Source organism: Balaenoptera musculus, chromosome 9, assembly GCF_009873245.2.
Source record: "Balaenoptera musculus isolate JJ_BM4_2016_0621 chromosome 9, mBalMus1.pri.v3, whole genome shotgun sequence".
In the NCBI taxonomy this organism is placed as follows: domain Eukaryota; kingdom Metazoa; phylum Chordata; class Mammalia; order Artiodactyla; family Balaenopteridae; genus Balaenoptera; species Balaenoptera musculus.
In genome coordinates this window covers 77,304,675-77,326,361 of record NC_045793.1, presented here as the reverse complement: position 1 = coordinate 77,326,361, position 21,687 = coordinate 77,304,675, and the positions used below count along the sequence as shown (strand labels likewise).

The window sequence follows — 21,687 nt, the reverse complement described above, 5'->3', positions numbered from 1 at the left end:
TTTATTTGAAAGACTACTTACATAATTTAATCTTCTATATAGCAGGTATGAGACTTAACTCATGGCAGGCAAAATACATAGTCTTTAAGATTTCTTAAATTTTTTGTTTAGGTTTAGAGTATTTTTTTCTGGGTATTCCATTCTAACAGTGTATTAGTTTGAGTTAGATAAAGAGTAAGGTAACAAAGTAAAAAAAAAGTATTGTTTTCCCTATTTTAGATATTCCTAACTTAGTATCTGGAAAGAAAAAATTTTTCATGGCATCTTAAAAATGTTGTAAATTAATTAAACTTACTTTTCCGACTTTCATATATCCAAAGTTGTGTCTGCTTTTGTGTTTTCACCACATCAAATGGCAAAGTTACAACAGCTGCAAACTAACAAAAAGTAAAACTGATTAATTTAAATCTATTTTTAAATTTTTCCTTAAGTATTTTAATATTCTGATTAGCACATTACTTAATAAGGATAGTAATAAAAATCATAACTAGCACATTAGTTAATAAGGATAGTAATAAAAATCATAACTAAAGTGAAACATAAAATGAAACCAGAGGTATTTAAAAGAAGCTCTATTAAAGAAAAAAGATATATGTCTTATGTATTCCTCCCAAAATTCAGGAGTAAGTAAACAGTCTCAGAAAAGTTCCCCTATTTTCCTGAGGTCACACAACTATTAGTGGCAGAGTCAGAATTCCAACCAGACCTCTTTGACTCTGAAACCAGTATTCACATTTTCTGATGCTCCTGTGTGTTCCATTATTCCTTTACTACATATGAAGGTATAATATTTTAATGTGGAAATTCTCAAGTATCTAGTAAGCATTTAAAATTTTCCAACAAATGTTTTTGAAATAAATATTATTAAAAATTAAATTTAAATAAAGAAAATGTACTTTTAGTTCTATATACCTTTTCTTTATAGGTTTCAACATATTTATCAAATGTAGCTCACAGATCACATTTTTAAAAACTTACCTCAAAATGAATCAATTTAACAATTATTTTCATAATGCCCTAATTAAGCAATGAAGGTTTTTTGAAAGAATAAATTCCCTGAGGAATGTCTCATAATATTTGATACAACAATCATACAAAGTAAAACCTGGTCTCTATTTTTTGCTTCCCAACTCACATTTGGCCAATATGCTCATAAAATACCCTTTAAAATCATTTACATTTATTTCACCTGTCAATGTTAAAAGATTTAAGTTCTTGAAATCAGTTTCAAAGATCTCAGGTAAGATAAAATCAATTATTGTGTCTCCATGTCCACAATCTAACACATACAGTTGTCCCTTAGTATCCGGGGCGTATTGGTTACAGATACCCAAATCTGCAGATGCTCAAATCCCTTATATAAAATGGCGCAGTAGAGTCGGCCCTCCATATCTGCGGTTCTACATCCGTGGATTCAACAATCAGGAATCGAACTGGTTGACTCTGCAGATGCAGAACCTCTGGATAGGGAGGGCCGATGGGAGTATCAAAGGTAGCAACAATGTGGTATGAGCCTGACACCTTCTAAAATGATATGGTTTAGGCTATTTTGTTTTCTGACAGAAAACCTGGACATTGTCCCACTGATGTGCTTTTTCTGCTGTTATCTGATAACAGTCAAAAGGCAGCAATATTTTCTAAATCATTAAAATTTTTTAAAATAAGTTTTCTGTGTTAGGCAGAAGTAGTAAAATAGAGAACGTTCCTTCATATTACTGGAAAGCTGGGACAACAGCCTATAGCCATTATTCAATGGCTATAGGATATATAGCCATTTTTTTTTAAAGATATAAAGCATTGGGTACAGAATTGGTTCTACAATTCCAACTGTTATGAATCTCTAAATATAAATAGTACTTGTTTTTCTTCATTCGTGCTGGATTAAGATATAAATAAAATACAATTAAGTTACTTTTAATCACCTCACAAATAAGAAAGATAATGAAAAGATTTTGCTGGTATTCTAACTACTTAAATTACTAAAAAGAACTGCTCTTTTACCTCAATAGTTTTATACCCCACTAGGCTTAATTTGACAGATCTCAGACCCGGGAATATTCACGTCTAAATTTTGAACACGATCTCAGGGGCTTCCTTAGCCTAGGTTTTCTGACACAGTTACTCCAGTACTTTTCTGCAGGTCTCCATGACCTCACTACCTCACTATGCTCCTTCACTCTTGTTTTCATTTGGTTCCAATATGTCAGCACATCACTCTGTGTCATCACAAATTCACTTTCTAAGTATGTGGGTATAAGAAAGCTCTTTGTGGCCAAGATCATGGTGATAAGAATCTGCATAAAGGAAGTCCACTACACAACTTTTCATTCTGTGGAGGGGTGGCAAAAGGTGAACTCTCTACTACCCAAAAATGGTCATTTGAGATTTCTCCCTTCTGACTATAACTTTTATTAAAATTCTTTTAAGAGGTACTCAGCCAAAATGTTCCCAAAGAAACAGGAATTAGCAGCAAAGGATGAAATTACTTCTATTCAATCCGATTATACATATGAGATGACACTCTATAAAATATTAAATAACCAGATCTACTGGCATTTAATGACCAAATTGCCAAATACCTTGTAAAGAATAAAGTACTATTTAAACTCTTACCATGATCACAACTGTAATGATCTAACAAATCTAAAAGATTCAGAAAAACATAATGTATTTGTAATATAATAAAAACATATAAAATGCATTTTAAAATATTTAATGGCTAGTAATTTATCTTCAAAATAGGGTAGTAAATACTTATAAAAATTTTAAAGCACTGCAGCCCCAAAGCACTATGTCAATAGACATGAAATGCTACATAATATTTTGTTTTATTTTAGTAAGACAATTATCACTATTGTGGAATATTAACAAAAGAATAAACTTACAGAACCAGATAATGCCCCTGAAGTAAAGTTGATCATAAATGTTGGTTCATATAAACCAGATTTTGCACACAACCACTTCTTTAAAACTTCATAGTTATACCAGTACATTGCTGTAAAAACAGAGAATGAAATGAACACATATTTAGAAATGAAATGTGGACTTTAAATAGTTAAGGAATACTGTATGTTAAAGAAAAGAGAATTCTAGTCTTGACACACCTTGCTTTCTGCTTAGACACATACTAGGCGAGATTAAAAAAAAAAAATCTCAATAATATTCTAGTAGTCTTATAAACAAAAAAACTACGCATCAGTAAAAAGTAGGACTTTAATTTCAAAACCTGACAAGGACAGGAGAGGAAAGGAAAAGTACAGTTCCATCTCATTCATGTACACTGATGTAAAAATTCTAAAAAATAATAATCAGCAACTGAAGCCAGACTATCTCATAAACGATCACATGCTATGACTAAACTGAGTTATCTGATGAATGCAAAGGTAGTAAGTGCTTTAGATGCCATATACCACATTAACAGAATTGTATGATCATCTAAAAATGATGGAAAAGCATTTTATAAAATTCTATACACTTTCATTTAAAGCAAACAAATTTCTGGGCTTCCCTGGTGGCGCAGTGGTTGAGAGTCTGTCTGCCAATGCAGGGGACACGGGTTCGAGCCCTGGTCTGGGAGGATCCCACATGCCGCGGAGCGACTGGGCCCATGAGCCACAACTACTGAGCTTGCACGTCTGGAGCCTGTGCTCGGCAACAAGAGAGGCCACGATAGTGAGAGGCCCACGCACCGAGATGAAGAGTGGCCCCCGCTCGCCGCAACTGGAGAAAGCCCTCGCACAGAAACGAAGAGCCAACACAGCCAAAAATAAATAAATAAATAAATTTTTTAAAAAAAGCAAACAAATTTCTTAGAAACCTAGGAATAAAAGGGAAATTCTCCGACTTGATAAAGGATATGCATCAAGAACTTGTAGCAAAAATTATTAATGGTGAAACAACAGAACTCTTTCCTTTAGAATGAGGAAAATGATAGGGATGCAACACTATCGTTGCTGCTATTCAAAATTGTACTAGGCAGCACAGTAAGCACAGTATTTATAGAAAAAAGCTGTAACTATTAAAATATGAAGAAATAAAGTAGTTACAATTTACATATTATTGTCTACATAGAAAACCTAAAAGATAGGCAAATTAGAATCTTATTATAAGAGTTTACAAGTAGCTGAATATAAGCTAACAGACAAGAATTGACGGTAACACTGCAGCAGCCACAAAGATTTAGACAGCTTTTTTTTAAACAGGTCTTTTAAAATAGGCACTAAAAGTTGTGGGTGAGTGGTACCTATAAATGAATGTTAGAAAAAGGGGTTGTATATGTAACCTTTATAAAGAAAATTCTAAATCTCTACTAAAAGACTTTAAGAGTTATAAAGAAAAAGGATGTTCCTACGGCAAAAAAAAAAAAAGGTAACATGAAGATTTTTTTATTATGCACTTTAATTTAGACAGTACTGTACTGTTAGCACAGGGTTAAACAAATTGGCCAGTGAAACACATCCATGCATATATGAAACTTTGATACGACAGGTGACACAACAAATCCCTGCAGCAGGTATGGTTATTCAGTAAATGATGCCTGGATAACTATCCATACGAGGAGGAAATGAATACTTATTTCAGCCGGAATCCCTAATCAATTATGGATAAATAAATGGCCAATGAAAGTGTCCAACCTCATTAACAATCAGGGAAATATAAGTTAAAGTGAGATACCACTTTATATTACTAGGTAAACAAAAATTAAGAACTTTTGGCAATAAAAGTGCTGGTGAGGGTTTGAAATGAAGCAGCAGGAAGCTAGTGGTTGTGATCTGCACAATCACTTTAGAAAAGGGTTTGATATTACCACATAAAATTTAAAATGTGTATATTTACATGAACCAGCAAATCTAAAACTGACGAGATTCTTATACCCATACACGCTAAAAAAATGTTCACAGCATTGTTTACTTGTTTTCTCAGACATAAACACGAGTGAAAACAAAACAGTTACACGTGAAAACCAAGAATGAATCTTACATTTTTGAGTAAAATAAGTTATAAACCTCAAAAATAGGCAAAAGTCAGTAACATTATTTAGCAGTAATACATACATGGTAAAACTACTTTTTAAAAATCAAACGATAAAAATTCAGTGTAGTGGTTACCACTGAGGATGTGACAGTGGAGGTGGACATATGTGGTTTCATGATTATATAAATTCAATATTCTAATTCATATATTGAAGTGGTGACTTAACAGGTTTCCATTTTATTAGTGCACTTCATAATTTATATCTTCATTACTTTTTATGTATTAAATATAATTTAAAAAATGGAAAAGTATTGGTCTAGGAATCTATAATGTTTCTAAAAAGCGTAACTGAACACAAAACATTGAAGAAAAATACTAATAGAAAGGGAAAGATGCAGAGATGTGAATGACAGCCCAAGAAAAGGAGTAACTCAAAGGGAAAAAGGAATGTTAATAACAAGGGTTCTCAATAATTATTTCTTCCAGGTTTTATTTTTTATTTTTTTAAGATCTTTATTGGAGTATAATTGCTTTACAATGGTGTGTTAGTTTCTGCTGTATAACAAAGTGAATCAGCTATACGTATACATATATCCCCATAACCCCTCCCTCTTGTTTCCCTCCCACCCTCCCTATCCCACCCCTCTAGGTGGTCACAAAGCACTGAGCTGATCTCCCTGTGCTATGCAGCTGCTTCCCACTAGCTATCTACTTTACATTTGGTAGTGTATATATATATGTCCATGCCACTCTCTCACTTCTTCCCAGCTTCCCCTTCCCCTCCCCGTGTCCTCAAGTCCACTCTCTACTTCTGCATCTTTATTCCTGTCCTGCCCCTAGGTTCTTCAGAACCATTTTTTTTTAGATTCCATATATACGTGTTAGCATACAGTATTTTTCTCTTTCTGACTTAACTTCACTCTGTATGACAGACTCTAGGTCCATCCACCTCACTACAAATAACTCAATTTCACTCCTTTTTATGCCTGAGTAATATTCCATTGTATTGTATATATGCGCCACATCTTCTTTATCCACTCATATGTCGATGGACACTTAGGTTGCTTCCATGTCCTGGCTATTGTAAATAGTGCTGCAATCTTCCAGGTTTTAAATGGAAACTTCTGAGATTCACGAGAGAAATACTGGGCTGGCCACAGGATTTTCCCATAAGATGTTACCAAAGACCCAAAAGAACTTTTTGGCCAACCCAACAACTGAAGTATGCACATTCTACAAGTTGTTATTTTTGCACTTCTTTTTCATGATTTTTCTCCCTTTGCATAATTCAATGATTAGCACAATCTCGAATCTGATTTATAATAGTCCCTACAGGACACTCAGTGGGGCAGATTTTTATCTTTAATAACTGAAAAAAGTAGGAGTCAATATAATTCACAGGTGGTCTTAAACGTATTTTTATTTTTTATTTTATAAATTTATTTATTTATTTATTTATTTGTTTGTTTGTTTGTGGCCGCATTGGGTCTTCGTTGCTGCGCACATGCTTTTCTCTGGTTGTGGCAAGCGGGGGCTACTCTTCGCTGTAGTGTGCGGGCTTCTCACTGTGGTGGCTTCTCTTGTTGCGGCGCGCAGGCTTCAGTAGTTGTGGCACGTGGGCTCAGTAGTTGTGGCTTGCGGGCTCTAGAGCACAGGCTCAGTAGTTGAGGCACATGGGCTCAGTCGCTCCACGGCATGTGGGATCTTCCCGGACCAGGGATCGAACCCATGTCCCCTGCCATTGGCAGGTGGATTCCTAACCACTGCACCACCAGGGAAGTCCCTTAAATGTATTTCATAATATCTTGATTTGTAGTACTTTACTTATCTAATTATGACTTAATTTTAAAGGTACTTTGCATTATCTAACTATGAATACACACCAATTAATGTTTAAAAAGAAATTAAACATAAACACAAAGAGAAAAGAAAGCCAGGCTTGAATTAGAAACTGTTCATTCAATAAATACTTATCAAGATCTGAGAGCCCAACACTGAACTAGGAGTGTGTGGTCACTAAAGAAGATAACTTACCTTTAGCCTTAAAGGGTTTAAAATTTACTTGATTTAAAAGTGATATGTAAGGCAAACCTGCAGATAAACCCTACCTGAGAATGGTACATCTCTAAGAACGGTAGGAGCCCAGCCCCTCCAGAGGGAAATCCAGCCATCTTCAGACACTTTCTTGCTGACAAGTTGATGCAGTTCCTCGTAAGAAAACTTCTTAGACTGCATCTTGGTTCTAATCAATTCCAGTGGACTTATTACAGTTACTGCACCAACTAGTACAAACAAGCAAATATAACAAAAACAAAGCCATGCATTATGGAAACACACATGCAAAAATTAATATTTCATGCATGTTTGTATTTTAAGCTTTTATTCTGAAATGAAGCAAACGTTAAAATCAAATATCTTATGATACCAACCATACTGGCTCAGATTTTTTTCTTGATAAAGGTATTTCACATACATTACTCTTTCTGGTTTCAACTCTTTCAAGAGCAGTTCCACAATCCTTACACATCAACGAGGACTACTGCAAACCTCACTTCCACTGCACAGAGAAAAATGTCCTTCTGTGCAGAGGCAAATTTCCTTATGATTAAACTCTGAATCTCAAAGTCTACAAGGAAAGTGATTAAAGACGTTGGCATTAATTTGACAGCTGTCTGTTATCATCCTGAAATCTAGAATCTAAAGTCTAAACTCTCAAATCTCAACTCTCTGCCCAAGATTTGACAGGGACACGCTGATCCCGTCTCATTCTGATGGCATCACCACACAGTGTGACTTCTAGGGTACAGATATGAACAAATTAGTACGAACTACAATGCAAAACATATCTTTACCAATACTCTGTATTTTAAACAAATTCTCTATGAATGTCAGAATTTTAAAACAAGCGTTAAGCAGAAATCAGAATGAAAATATGGTAATTTATTACTTACCTCTGGCCAGAATTCCAGCAACAATTGGTATGCGGCTTTCATTTTCTCCTAATTTAGATCTCAGAAGAGCAGTTAATTGGTCATAGCAGGTAAAATAAATAACTGTGGCAGGAACTGCCATCACTCTGTCAGAAACACAAAAAGATTTGTACAACATTATCAAAGGCTTAAGCATATTCTTATTGTTAAATATAAGATAAAATCCTTCTATTTTATATAAGCTGAAAACCACAACAAATCAGCCATGAGATCGATTTTTTTTTTTTATTTAAAAAATTATTAGTGTTTAACTTAGTCAACAAAAAGGTGTAAAGTAGGTATCTGCTCTCCAAAGGTTTATATTGTAGTTGAGAAGTTAAGTTACAGAGCACCCAGTCAGGTCATAAATAGGAAAAGACAAATGAGGACACCTCTCTTTTTTTTTTTTTTTAAAGAAATTCACGTTCTTTTATTTATTTATTTATGACTGTACTGGGTCTTCGTTTCTTTTTTTTTTTTATTTTTTATTTTTAGCTGTGTTGGGTCTTCGTTTCTGCGCGAGGGCTTTCTCCAGTTGCGGCAAGCGGGGGCCACTCTTCATCGCGGTGCACGGGCCTCTTCACTATCCTGGCCTCTCTTGTTGCGGAGCACAGGCTCCAGACGCGCAGGCTCAGTAGTTGTGGCTCACAGGCGTAGTCACTCCGTGGCATGTGGGACCCTCCCAGACCAGGGCTCGAACCCGTGTCCCCTGCATTGGCAGGCAGACTCTCAACCACTGCGCCACCAGGGAAGCCCAGGTCTTCGTTTCTGTGCGAGGGCTTTCTCTAGTTGTGGCAAGTGGGGACCACTCTTCATCGCGGTGTGCGGGCCTCTCACCATCACGGCCTCTCTTGTTGTGGAGCACAGGCTCCAGATGCGCAGGCTCAGTAATTGTGGCTCACAGGCCCAGTTGCTCCGTGGCATGTGGGATCTTCCCAGACCAGGGCTCGAACCCGTGTCCCCTGCATTGGCAGGCAGATTCTCAACCACTGCGCCACCAGGGAAGCCCCAAGGACACTTCTCTTATCTCCTTGACTTATTCTGTTTCTGGTCTTCCTTCCCAAGTACATTACGATAACATGAAAATCAGTAAAGTAAAAAGTACAAGCACAAGTGTAAAATTCTTTTGAACTGTGGACCATATACCATACCTGCTTGTAACTGAAAATAAATTACAATTAATGTCGCTGGAATTATATATACTAGAGTTCTGAGGAAATTCCAATGACTTATTCTTTCAAATGAAAATATCAAGAGGGAGTTATTAATTAAACACAAAGTTGCAGGTACTGTCATGTCATAAATATTAATGCAACAAAAAACCAGTCTCTGTTTATGGCCTAACCAAGGACATTCACAGACCACACATGGAAATGCCTAATGTTCTACGGTGAAGTGTGACGATGAGAATTTAGGAATAAGACCGACTGCTGCTCTTGGATCTACCGCTAACTTTATAACCTCAGGCACTGTTTAGAATATATGCCTCAAAACTGACTAATCTGCTCTATAAAAAGATAAATTAGAAAGAAACGAGGCAGAGAAAGTCAAGATATTATGGGATTTTTACATTCAGCCTTACTTACTAGCTTGTCACGTTAATTCATATAATAGCTAGTTAGTAGAGAATTATAATTATCTGGAAAAGGAAAGTATACATAGCACAATACCTCTCATTATTTTAGTAAAATAAACAGTCAAATGAACACTAAATTCTTAATTTCTGAACATGAAAAAAAAAATTATGCTTGTGCACCAAAGTGAACACAGCAGGCCTAGCTGCTCTAATCTATATCTTCAGGAGGACCTATCTGCTTGACCTTTGGTCACCCCCAAGGAATTTAGCCCTTGGAATATTCCCTATAACAAGGTTTTTCTGAATGTCTGGAGCACTAAACCAGCTTGTCTAGGTTGATTTGTGCAAATGATGTGATTTTGGGTAAACATCTCCTTTCTTTTTGGGGCGCTAGGGTTTTGGTAATCACAGCTGGTCACAAACAGAATGTGCCTACGTCATCAGCCCGCAATACAAGCCCTAGACTCAGACTCCAGGGCTGCATGAGACGGAAACACTGCGTGTGCCACTGCAGCTCAGTGCCGGGAGAAGCAGCACACGCTCTGCAGTGTCACACGGGAGGGCTCAGGGTGCCTTTGCCTGGTCGACTCCTGTTGTGTCCTTTCCCCTTACTGATTCTGCTTTGTTTCTTTTGCTGTAATAAACTGCAGACATGAGTATCACTTCTTTAGGTCCTGTGAATCCTTCCAGCAAATCATCAAATGTGTGGACAGCTGTGAGATTCACAAAAAAATACTCTAGAAAATGAAAAAGCACTAATATTAAAAATGCATGATGTTGTCCAACAAGGCTGATTATAAGGCAAAATAACAACCATCATTTAGTAAGAAAAATATTAAATTTCAACTTACAAGGTAGGAGGAAGGCCACTCCACAGGGACTTAATTCCCTCATTTCGAATGATTTTCAAAAAGGCATCCTAAAATTATAATAGAAAGAAGTGGTCAAAATATATACCTGAACCTTATATACAAAAAAGTTTATGGTGATAATTGATCGGTAATTTGCTTCTTTCAAACATTTATTTCTAAAATAAAAGCTTCACAGTTTTATGTATGCCCATTCTTTAAAAAAAAAAAAAAGGAATTTTTCTCAACTTTCAAACACAAGTAAAGTATTTCTGGATGATACTTCCTGCATACAGAATAAAATCTATATTACTCAGCTTGGGATTGTTCTACTTAGGGCTTAGAAGCAATGTTTTTCAAAGATTATTATAAAAAGGAAGTGGACGAATGGCAGAGATTAACTCTCCTGTCCAATTATGAAATCTGAGAAAATATTATTTAAACCCAATATCTGACATCTCTGGAGAAGAACCAAAAGCAAGTAGAAACTATAGGGAAGCTTACTGTTGAAAGACAAAGTGCAATGAGTGAGATTTGCAAATTTACAGCTTTTTGCCTATGGGAGTTGCAAGGAAAAGCACATTTACTTGCTTGAGATGGCAAATATCAGAGTTCAGGCTGGGACTAATCAGAAAGTTACAAGGGAAATCCTAGGAAAAAAGGCTGCAGAGGACATAAGCCTCCAAATTTAGGGACAAAATCAGCCACAGAACGTGGCTCACCACTAAATTATGCAACACCAGGAGAAGAAAGGAGAGTTCTGGCAAAAACAAACAAAATACCCCCAGCAACTAAAGGCTGGGTAGAAATTTCAGCTGCAGCCCACCACAATGGTACCTGAGTGTGAAGGCTGAATCCAGCCAAAGTTAACTGCCCTCTAGAACAGAACCGACTCTTTAGAAGAATATAAAAGAATCCACAGTCTTTACAAAGCATTCTTCATAATGTTCAGTACCCAATCAAAATTCATTAGACATAAAAAGAAACAAGAAAATGTGCCCATACTCAAAGAAAAAGTAGTCAACAGAAACCAACACTGAGATGATTAAGATGAGGCAATCAGCAGAAAAGCACTCCAAAGCACCTATTATAAACACGTTCAAGAATTTAAAAGATGATGTATGCATAATGAATGGACAAATTTGCAATTTCAGCAAGGAAATAATTACTATAAAAAAACTGCCAAATGAAAATTCTAAACCTGAAACGAAAAATTCACTAAGTGGGCTTAACAGCAAAAAGGAGACATCAAGGAGTCACTGGAGTTGAAGACAGAACTTATTAAATCTGAAGAAGGAAAAGAAAAAGAATGAAGAAAAATGGGAATTTTCTGGCAGCCCAGTGGTTAGGACTCTGCGTTTTCACTGCCAAGGGCCCAGTTCAATCCCTGATCAGGGAACTATGATCCAGCAACCTTTGCGGTGTGGCCAAAAAAAGAGAATGAAGAAAAATTATCAGAGGCTCAGAGCCCTGAGGGGAAATATCAACACAGGTTTATGTGGAGTCATAGAGGAAAGGAAACAGAATAGAACAGGAAATTACCTGATGAAATGATGACCAAAATCTTCCCCAAATTAGTGAGAGATACCACAGCCCAAAATCTCAAAAAAATCCCAACTGAATAAAAACTAACAGGGACTTCCCTGCTGGCGCAGTGGTTAAGAATCCGCCTGCCAATGCTGAGGACACGGGTTCGATCCCTGGTCCGGGAAGATCCCACATGCCACGGAGCAACTAAGCCCGTGCACCACAACTACTAAGCCCGCGTGCCATAACTACTGAAGCCCATGTACCTAGAGCACGTGCTCCACAACAAGAAGCCACCGCAATGAGAAGCCTGCGCAGCACAACAAAGAGTACCCCCTGCTCGCTGCAACTAGAGAAAGCCCACACGCAGCAACGAAGACCTAACACAGCCAAAAATAAATAAATTTAAAAATAAATAAATTTTTAAAAAATGCTGTGAATTCAGAACACGATAAGAAAAATTATTTAAAAAACCAAACCAAAACAAACAAACAAAAAACAAAAGAAAAATGACAAAATACATATAGGGAAAGGATGATAAATGAAGACTAACTTCTCATCAGACAAATGAAAGGCCAAAAGACAATGTAATGACATATTTAAGGTGCTGAAAAAAAACTAAGCCAGAATTCTATATGCTGCCAAACACACTTCAAAAATGCTTTATAAGGACATTTCTGTAAGAACAAAAACTTAGAGACTACACTGCCAAAATACCTTCACTAAAGAAATGCTGTAAAAAGTTCTTCAGGATAAAGGGTCATAATGGCACATTGCAACTACAATCTTCAGAAAGGCAGGAAGTACAAAAGAAATGCTAAGTAAGTGGTTACATATAAAATATGTATTTCTCTCTTTTCTCTTTTTAACTATTTAAAAGACATAAGACTATTTAAATCAAAAATTCTAATTGTGAATTGTGGAATTTGTAAGGTAACAAGATGGACTATCAATGAAGCAATAGCACAAAGGAAGAGGAGGGAGTAAAGGATGTCAAGACTGTAAGGGGTCTGAGATTTCACTCTACTTGCTAGTTAACAAGTCAGCCTGCCACGGTATCATGAGAGACGGTAAAGACAAAACTCTCTGGGGTGAGACATAAAGTTTATTACTTGCAGCAGTAGCAGCAGCCAGAGTATCAGCATTTTGATGCCTGTTTCCTGAGCCCCAATTTCCACAGGGCAATGTGAAGAAGGCTAGATGACACCCGAACACACAGTGGGACTGCATTACAGGAAAGGAAATCTGACCTTAGGGAATCCAAATCCTTTCTAATAGGAAGTAAGGATGCCATCCCCTTGCTCTAGAGGGAAGCACTGTATCTTCCAAGGTTATTCACTCTACAAACATCCTTGAAAAGATGGTCAGGATCAAAGGGCAGCCAATGCCATGCTCACAAGATATGAAGAAATGTGAAACACTTTTGAAGAACTGTCTCCCTAGAAATGGGAATAGAGAAATCAATGTAATATTATTAAAATTCAAATAATCCGAAAAAAGGCAAGAAAGGAGGGAAAAAGGGAGCAGTTAGGGAAAAAAAAAACCATACAGAGATAGTAGATTAACACCCAACCACATGAAAAATTACATTAAAGGACTAAATTTCCCAATTAAAAGCCACTATATCAACAGGCCTCCTGTAAAACAACAGAAGATCCCAGCTAAAAGAACTGCAAAAGTCTCAGATCCTATCTGAGGAGACTCTAGGGTAAAAGAACAAGGCACAACTATATCACTGTCTTGGAGTAAAAGAATGGAAAAAGAGGCCATATAAACACTAATATGAGAAAGCTGAAAGGTGGCTATATTACATACAGATAAAAGACTTCAAGATAATGAACATTACTGGTGATAAAGAGATTTCATTATAATAAAAACGTATCAGAAAACATATCAAGTGAATGTTCCTAATGAGAGGTTCAAAACCCACGAAGCAAACCTGACAGAACTAAAAAAACAAAACAGACAAATCCTCAATCATAACTAAAGTTTATTACATCCTCTATCAGAGAATAATTTTAAAAATCTGTAAGAATTCAGAAGATCTAAATGAAGCATCAGCCACCCTGACCTAATGGTTTATAGAATACTATACCCAACAAGTGCAGAATACAGGTTTTAAAGTGCACTAAAAATAGTCACCAAGACAGATCATACGTAGGGCCATTACAGAAGACTCAATAAATTTCAAAAATCTGAAAACTTACAGAGTATGTTCCTTCGACCACATTGGAATTAAATTAGAAATCAGGAACAATAAGATATCTAGAAAAAAATCCAATTATTGGGAAATTGAATATTAGACTTCTAAATAATCCATGGCAAAAAAAATTACAAAGGAAATTAGAAAATATTTCAACTGATTGATAATGGAAACACAACACCAAAATTTGTGGAACACATCTAATTTAGTGCTTTGAAGGAAATTTATGGCTTTAAATGCTGAGTTGAGAAAAGAAAGGCTTAAAGTCAATAATCCATGTTTCCACCCAAGAAAGTAGAAGACAATGACCAAAATGAATCCAAAGAAGAATTCTGATTTCTGGTCCCATATGTAAAGAGCTTGTAAGTCGTCACTTCCGTCCTCACAACAAAAAACCTGAACAAACTGAAAAATCAACAACTCCTCTTAGACTGATCAGAGAATTGAGGTCACAGGTCAAACTGCTGTCTTGAACATTGGAGAGACAGACAGACAGATACAGAGACTCACTCACAGCTTACTAGAGTAGAAGCCCAAAGTCAGAACCAGGACCAATAGGAAAACTTTAAACTATAATTGACAGATTGCTCAGTGTAGACTAACTCAAGAATCAAAAACTCTGAGGGGGCTACTGTAGGAGGGTCCTTATGCTTTCATGACTTTCAGTTCCATGAGCCCTACCATGTTCTCACTGTTAGGATCAGAAAAAAATCCCCTCCTGTTTCCAGCAGGGTAAGGGGAAAAGTAACCATTTTTGAAATATGCCCCAAATCTCTATTCTCCTTAAAATCTTACACTCAAGGGAAACTATTTTACTATCTGAGGGGTCTCCAGGAAAACCCAAAGACAACAGGCAAGACAAAAACTAGGACAGTAGAGGAAATTTTAGTCTCTGACAACACAGCTAAAACAAGAAGTAAACACAGCCTAATGTCTAGCCAGATAAACTTAAAGCTCACACTAAAGGTCTATCTACCTCAGTCTTTTAACCAAATACATCATGTCCAGCTTTCAACGAAAAGAATTACAAACCGTGCTAAAAGGCAAAAAATAATAGTCTGAAGAAACAAACCAAGCATCAGAACCAGATTCAGATATAGCAGGAGATCTTGGAAGGATCGGACTGGGGATTTTTAAATAACAATGATGAATATGCTAAGGGTTCTTACAGTGGTATCAGAGAAGGAGTAGTGGAGAGTCAGGACTTTTACCATCACCTGACAGTAATGAGACTACCCCCCACCAGTGGCAGTGGAAATCACAAGGGGAGTCAGAAATTCCACTCCCACTGTCTTAGTCTGTTGAGGCTGCTTAACAAAACACCACAGACTGGATAGCTTATGAACAACATAAATTGGTTTCTCACAGTTCTCAAGGCTGGAAGTCCAAGATCAGGGTGCTGGCAAGGTCAAATGAGGGTCCTCTTCTGGATCTCAGACTTCTCACTGTGTCCTCACAAGGCAGAAGGGGCAAGGGAGCTCTCTGGGGTCTCTTTACTAAGGGCATTAATCTCATGAGGTCTCTGCCCTCATGGCCTAATCAACTCCCAAAGGCTCCACCTCCTAAAACAACTGCATCAGGCATAAGGACTTCAGCATATGAATTTGCGGGGGACACAAACATTCAGACCATACTGTCCAACAGCAAAGAGCCCTCCCCCACATTCTATGTGTCAGTGGAGGCTGAGTGAGGAACCTGGACTTCCAGTTCTGCCCAGACATAACAGGGTGGCACCCCTCTTCCTCTGAGTTAACAGTGTCAAAAAGGCCAATTAAATAGAATGTTTAAATGAGATTCAGAGTTGCATAACATAATACTCAAAATTTCCTGGTTTCAGTAAAAAAAAAAAAATCACTTGTCATTTTAGGAAGCAGGAAGAGGGAATTCCCTGGCGGTCCAGCGGTTAGGACTTGGCACTCTCACTGCCAGGGGCCCGGGTTTGATCCTTGGTCGGGGAACTAAGATCCCGCAAGCCGCACAGCGTGGCAAATAAATAAATAAGCAGGAAGATGTCAGACTGAATGAAAAGAGACGATAAATAGATACCAACACTGAGACTGACAGAAATTAGAATTATCTGACAAAGATTTTAAAACAGTCAACATATGAATCATTGAATGATCACTTACAAACATGTCTGAAACGAATGAAAAATTAGAAAGCCTCAGCAAAGGAATATATACACAAAAACCTATAAATCAAAATGGGATCTTACAACTGGTACCGCAGAAATACAGAGGATCATAATAGATTACTATGAACAACTATATGCCAGTAAAATGGATGACCAAGAAAAAAATGGAAAAACTCCTAAATGTACACTCTCCAAACAATGAACCAGGAAGAAATAGAAAATACAAACAGATGAAATGCCAGTAATGAAACTGAATCAGTAATTTAAAAACTCCCAACAAACAAAAGTCCAGGACCAGATGGCTTCACAGGTAAATTCTACCAAACACTTAGAGAAAAGTTAACACCTATCCTTCCAAAACTATTCCCAAAAATTGCACAGGAAGGGACACTTCTGAACTCATTCTATGAGGCCAGCATTGCCCTGATACCAAAACCAGACAAAGATATCACACCAAAAAAGAAAATGACAGGCCAATATCACTGATGACATAGATGCAAAAATCCTCAATATATGAGCAAACCGAATTCAACAATATGATAAGCAATGATCAAAAGGGATCATACACCAGGATCAAGTGGGATTTATCCCAGGGATGCGAGGATGGTTCAATATCCATAAATCAATCAATGATACACCACAATAACAAACTGAAGAATAAAATCCATATGATCATCTCAACAGATGCAGAAAAAGCTTCTGAAAAAACTCAACATTCATACATGATAAAAACTCTCAACAAAGTGGGTATGTGGTTATAGAGGGAACACACCTCAACATAATAAAAGCCATATACAACAAGCCCACAGCTAGCATCATACTCAACAGTTAAAAGCTGAAACCATTTCCTCTAAAATCAGGAACAAGACAAGGATGCCCACTCTCACTACTTTTATTCACTATAGTTTATTCAACATAGTTTTGGAAGTCCTAGCCACAGCAGTCAGAGAAGAGAAAAATAAAAGGAATCCAAACCGGAAAGGAAGAAGTTAAAACTGTCACTGTTTGCAGATGACATGATACTATACATAGTAAATCCTAAAGATGCTAGCAGAAAAATACTAGAGCTCCTCAATGAATTTGGTAAAATTGCAAGATACTAAATTAATATACAGAAATCTGTTGCATTTCTATACACTAACAACAAGCTATCAGAAAGGGAAATTAAGGAAATAATCCCATTCACAATCACATCAAAAAGGATAAAATATCTAGGACTAAATCTAAGGACGTAAAATACTGAACTCAGAAAATTGTAAGAAATTGAAGATGACACAAACAGATGTTCTTGGATTGGAAGAATTAATACTGTTGGGACTTCCCTGGTGGCGCAGTGGTTAACAATCCACCTGCCAACGCAGGGGACACGGGTTCGATCCCTGGACCAGAAAGATCCCACATGCCGCGGAGCAACTAAGCCCATTTGCCACAACTACTGAGCCTGCGCTCTAGAGCCCATGAGCCACAACTACTGAAGCCCGCGCACCTAGAGCCCATGCTCCACAACAAAGAGAAGCCACCGCGATGAGAAGCCTGCACACTGCAATGAAGAGTAGCCTCCACTCACCGCAACTAGAGAAAAAGCCCGTGCACAGCAACGAAGACCCAATGCAGCCCAAAATAAAAAATAAATAAAATAAATTTAAAAAAAAAGAATCAATACTGTTAAAATGATCATACTACCGAAGGCAATCTACAGATTCAATGCAATACCTATCAAAATACCAATGGCATTTTTCACAGAACTAGAACAAATAATTCTAAAATTTGTATGGAAACACAAAAGACCCTGAATCATCAAAACAATCTTGAGAAAGAACAACAAAGCTGGAGGTATCATTGTCCCTGATTCCAAACATATTATAAGGCTACAGTAATCAAAACAATATGGTACTGGCACAAAAACAGACACATAGATCAATGGAATAGAATAGAGAGCCCAGGAATGAACCCACACTTATATGGGCAATTAATCTATAATAAAGGAGGCAAGAATATACAATGGGGAAAAGACAGCCTCTTCAATAAACAGTGTTGGGAAAACTGGACAGCTACATGCAAAAGAATCAAACTGGACTACTCTCACACCATGCACAAAAAAAAATTCAAGGACTTTCCTGGTGATACAGTGGTTAAGAATCTGCCTGCCAATGCAGGGGACACGGGTTCAATCCCTGCTCCAGGAAGATCCCACATGCCACAGAGCAACAAAGCCCGTGCACCACAACTACTGAGCCTGTGCTCTAGAGCCCAAGCCACAACTACTAAGCCTGCTTGCCACAACTACTGAAACCCATATGCCTAGAGCCCGTGCTCCACAATAAGAGAAGCCACTGCAGTGAGAAATGAGAAGCCCATGCACCACAACGAAGAGGAGCCCCCGCTCGCTGCAACTAGAGAAAGCCCACATGCAGCAACGAAGACTCAACGCAGCTAAAAATAAATTAATTAATTAAAAAGAAAAACTCAGAATGGATTAAAGACTTAAACTTAAGACCTGAAGCCAAAAAACTTAATAGAAAAAAACATAGGCAGGGGACTTCCCTGGTAGTGCAGTGGGTAAGACTCTGTGCTCCCAATGCAGGGGGCCTGGGTTCAATCTCTGGTCAGGGAACTAGATCCCACATGCATGCCGCAACTAAGAGTTCCCATGCCACAACTAAGAAGTCTGCATGCCACAACTAAGAAGCCCACATGCCGCAACTAAGAGTTCCCATGCCACAACTAAGAAGTCTGCATGCCACAACTAAAAATCCCACATGCCACAACGAAGATCCCGCGTACCGCAACTAAGACCTGGTGCAGCCAAAATAAATAAAATAAATAAATAATTTTTTAAAAAGAAGAAGAAAACATAGGCAGTATGCTCTTCAACACTGGTCTTTGCAATATTTTTTTGGATATGTCTCCTCAGGCAAGGGAAACAAAAGGAAAAATAAACAAATGGGACTACATCAAACTAAAAAGATTTTGCACAGCGAAGAAAACTATCAACAAGACGAAAAGGCTACCCACTGAACCGGAGAAAATATTTGCAAATGATATATCCAACAGGTGGTGAATACCCAAAATATACAAAGAACTTATAGAACTGAACATCAAAAAAACCAAAAAAACCTGATTTAAAAAATTGGCAGAGAATCTAAACAGATATTTTTCCAAAGAAGACATACAGATGGCCAACAGGCACATGAAAAGATGCTCACCATCACTAATCATCAGGGAAATGCCAATCAAAACCACGATGAGATATCACCTCACACCTGTAAAAATGGCTATTATCCAAAAGACAACAAATAACAAGTGTTGGCAAGGATGTGGAGAAACGGGAACTCTTATGCACTGTTGGTAGGAATGTAAATTGGTGCAGCCACAATGGAAAACAGTATGAAGTTTCGTCAAAAAACTAAATAGAAGTACCATATGACCCAGCAATTCCACTCATGGGTATGTATACAAAGAAAACAAAAATACTAATTCAAAAAGGTATATGCACCCTATGTTCACTGAAGCATTATTTACAATAACCAAGATATGAAAGCAACGTAAATAGATGAATGGATAAAGAAAATGTGAGATATAGATATAGATACCTATCTATCTATTGATAGGTCGACAGACAGATAGATAATGGACTATTACTCAGCCATCGAAAAGAATGAAATCTTGCCACGTGCGACAACATGGATGGACCTAGAGGGTATTATGCTAATTGAAATAAGTTAGAGAAAGACAAATACTGTATCATTTCCCTTATATGTGGAATCTAAAAAAACAAAACAAATGAACAAACACAACAAAACAGAAACAGAGTTATAGATACAGAGAACAAACAGGTGGTTGCCAGAGGGGAGGGGGAGGAGAGAGAGGAAAGAAATAGGTAAGGGAGATTAGGAGGTATAAACTTCCAGTTACAAAGTAAAGGATTCAAGGGGATGAAATGTATCTTGTGAGGAATACAGTCAATAACTATGTAATATTTTTACATGGTGACATACAGTAACTAGAATTATCATGGTAATCATTTTGATATGCATAGAAATATATCAAATCACTGTGTTGTGTAACAGGAACATAGTATTGTAGGTTAATTATACTTCAAAAACAAACTCATAAAAAAGAGATGAGATTTGTGGTTACCACAGTTGGGGGGTGGGGGGAAGGGAGAATTGGATGAAGGCCAAAAGGTACAAACTTCCAGTTATAAGATAAATAAGTACTAATAAATGATGTACAACATGATAAAGATAATGAACACGGCTGTATGTTATACACTGAAGTTGTTAACAGAGTAAATCCTAAGAGTTCTCATCACAAAAAATGTTTTTTCTATTTCTTTAATTTTGTATCTGTGAGATGATGGATGGTGATTATTCTGGAAATCATTTCATGACGTATGTAAGTCAAATCATTATGCTGTACACCTTAGACTTATACAGTGCTGTATGTCAATTATATCTAGAAAAAAAAAACAGACTGGAACACTCAACACAGTAAAGATGTCATTTCTCTCCAAATAAGACATACAGGTTTAACACAATTCCTATAAAAATCTCATCAAGATTTTTTGTAGGTATAGAGAAGATTATTCTAAAATTTATAGGCAAAGACAAAGAAACTTTGGAAATAGCTAAAACAACTTTCAAAAAGAAAAATAAGAATAAAGTGGGAGGAATCAGTTTACCTGATTTCAGGACTTATTCTATAGCTACGCTAAGACCGTGTGGTACTGATGTAGGTAACAGACAAATGTTACAGAATAAACAACCTAGAAGTAGATCCACACGATATGCCCAAGTGATTTCTGACAATGTGCAAAGGCATCTTAATGGAGGAAAGATAGCCTTTTCAACAAACGCAACTGGACAAACACATGCTAAAACAAACAAAAAGGATCAACCTTCAACCTCAAACCCATACATTATATAAGAATGACTCAAAATGGATCAAGGACTTTAAAAACAGGAGAAAAATCTTCAGATCTTAGGGTAAATAAAGAGTTCTTAGATTAGATTTGACACCAAAAGCATGATCTATAAGAAAAAATTGACAAATTGACAAAATTCATCAAAATGAATAACTTTTACTCCATGAAAGACCCTGTTTAAGAGTATAAGAAGGGAAGTTAGAGTGAGAAAGAATGTTTAGTAATCACATCTTCAACAAAGGACTCGTATCTAGATAGTATAAGGAGCATTTAAAACTTAACAGTAAAAATACAAACAGTTCAATTAGAAAATGGGCAAAAGACATGAAGAGCCATTTCACTGAAGAGGATATACTGATGGCTAATAAACATATGAATAGGTTTTCAACATCACTAACCACTAGGGAAATGTAAATTAAAACCACAATGAGATATTACTACACACCTATCATAATCGCTAAAATAAAAATAGTGACAACACCAAATGCTAGTGAGATTGTGGAGAAGTTACATCAGTCATACATTGCCA

The 21,687-nt window shown here is 36.9% G+C and overlaps 1 protein-coding gene across 4 annotated transcripts in view; it reads right to left on the bottom strand.

Moving 5' to 3' along the window:
• The window catches only part of SLC25A40 (solute carrier family 25 member 40), a 52,755-nt gene that overhangs the window by 5,972 nt on the left and 25,096 nt on the right, over positions 1–21,687 (bottom strand). For all 4 annotated transcript variants that reach the window (XM_036863930.1, XM_036863931.1, XM_036863933.1 and 1 more), the window contains 5 exons: positions 10,371–10,438; positions 7,926–8,050; positions 7,083–7,256; positions 2,886–2,995; positions 296–377 (listed from right to left, as the gene is read on the bottom strand). In XM_036863930.1, the coding sequence (XP_036719825.1) occupies positions 296–377; positions 2,886–2,995; positions 7,083–7,256; positions 7,926–8,050; positions 10,371–10,438 (559 nt within the window). The remainder of the gene's footprint in view (positions 1–295; positions 378–2,885; positions 2,996–7,082; positions 7,257–7,925; positions 8,051–10,370; positions 10,439–21,687) is intronic.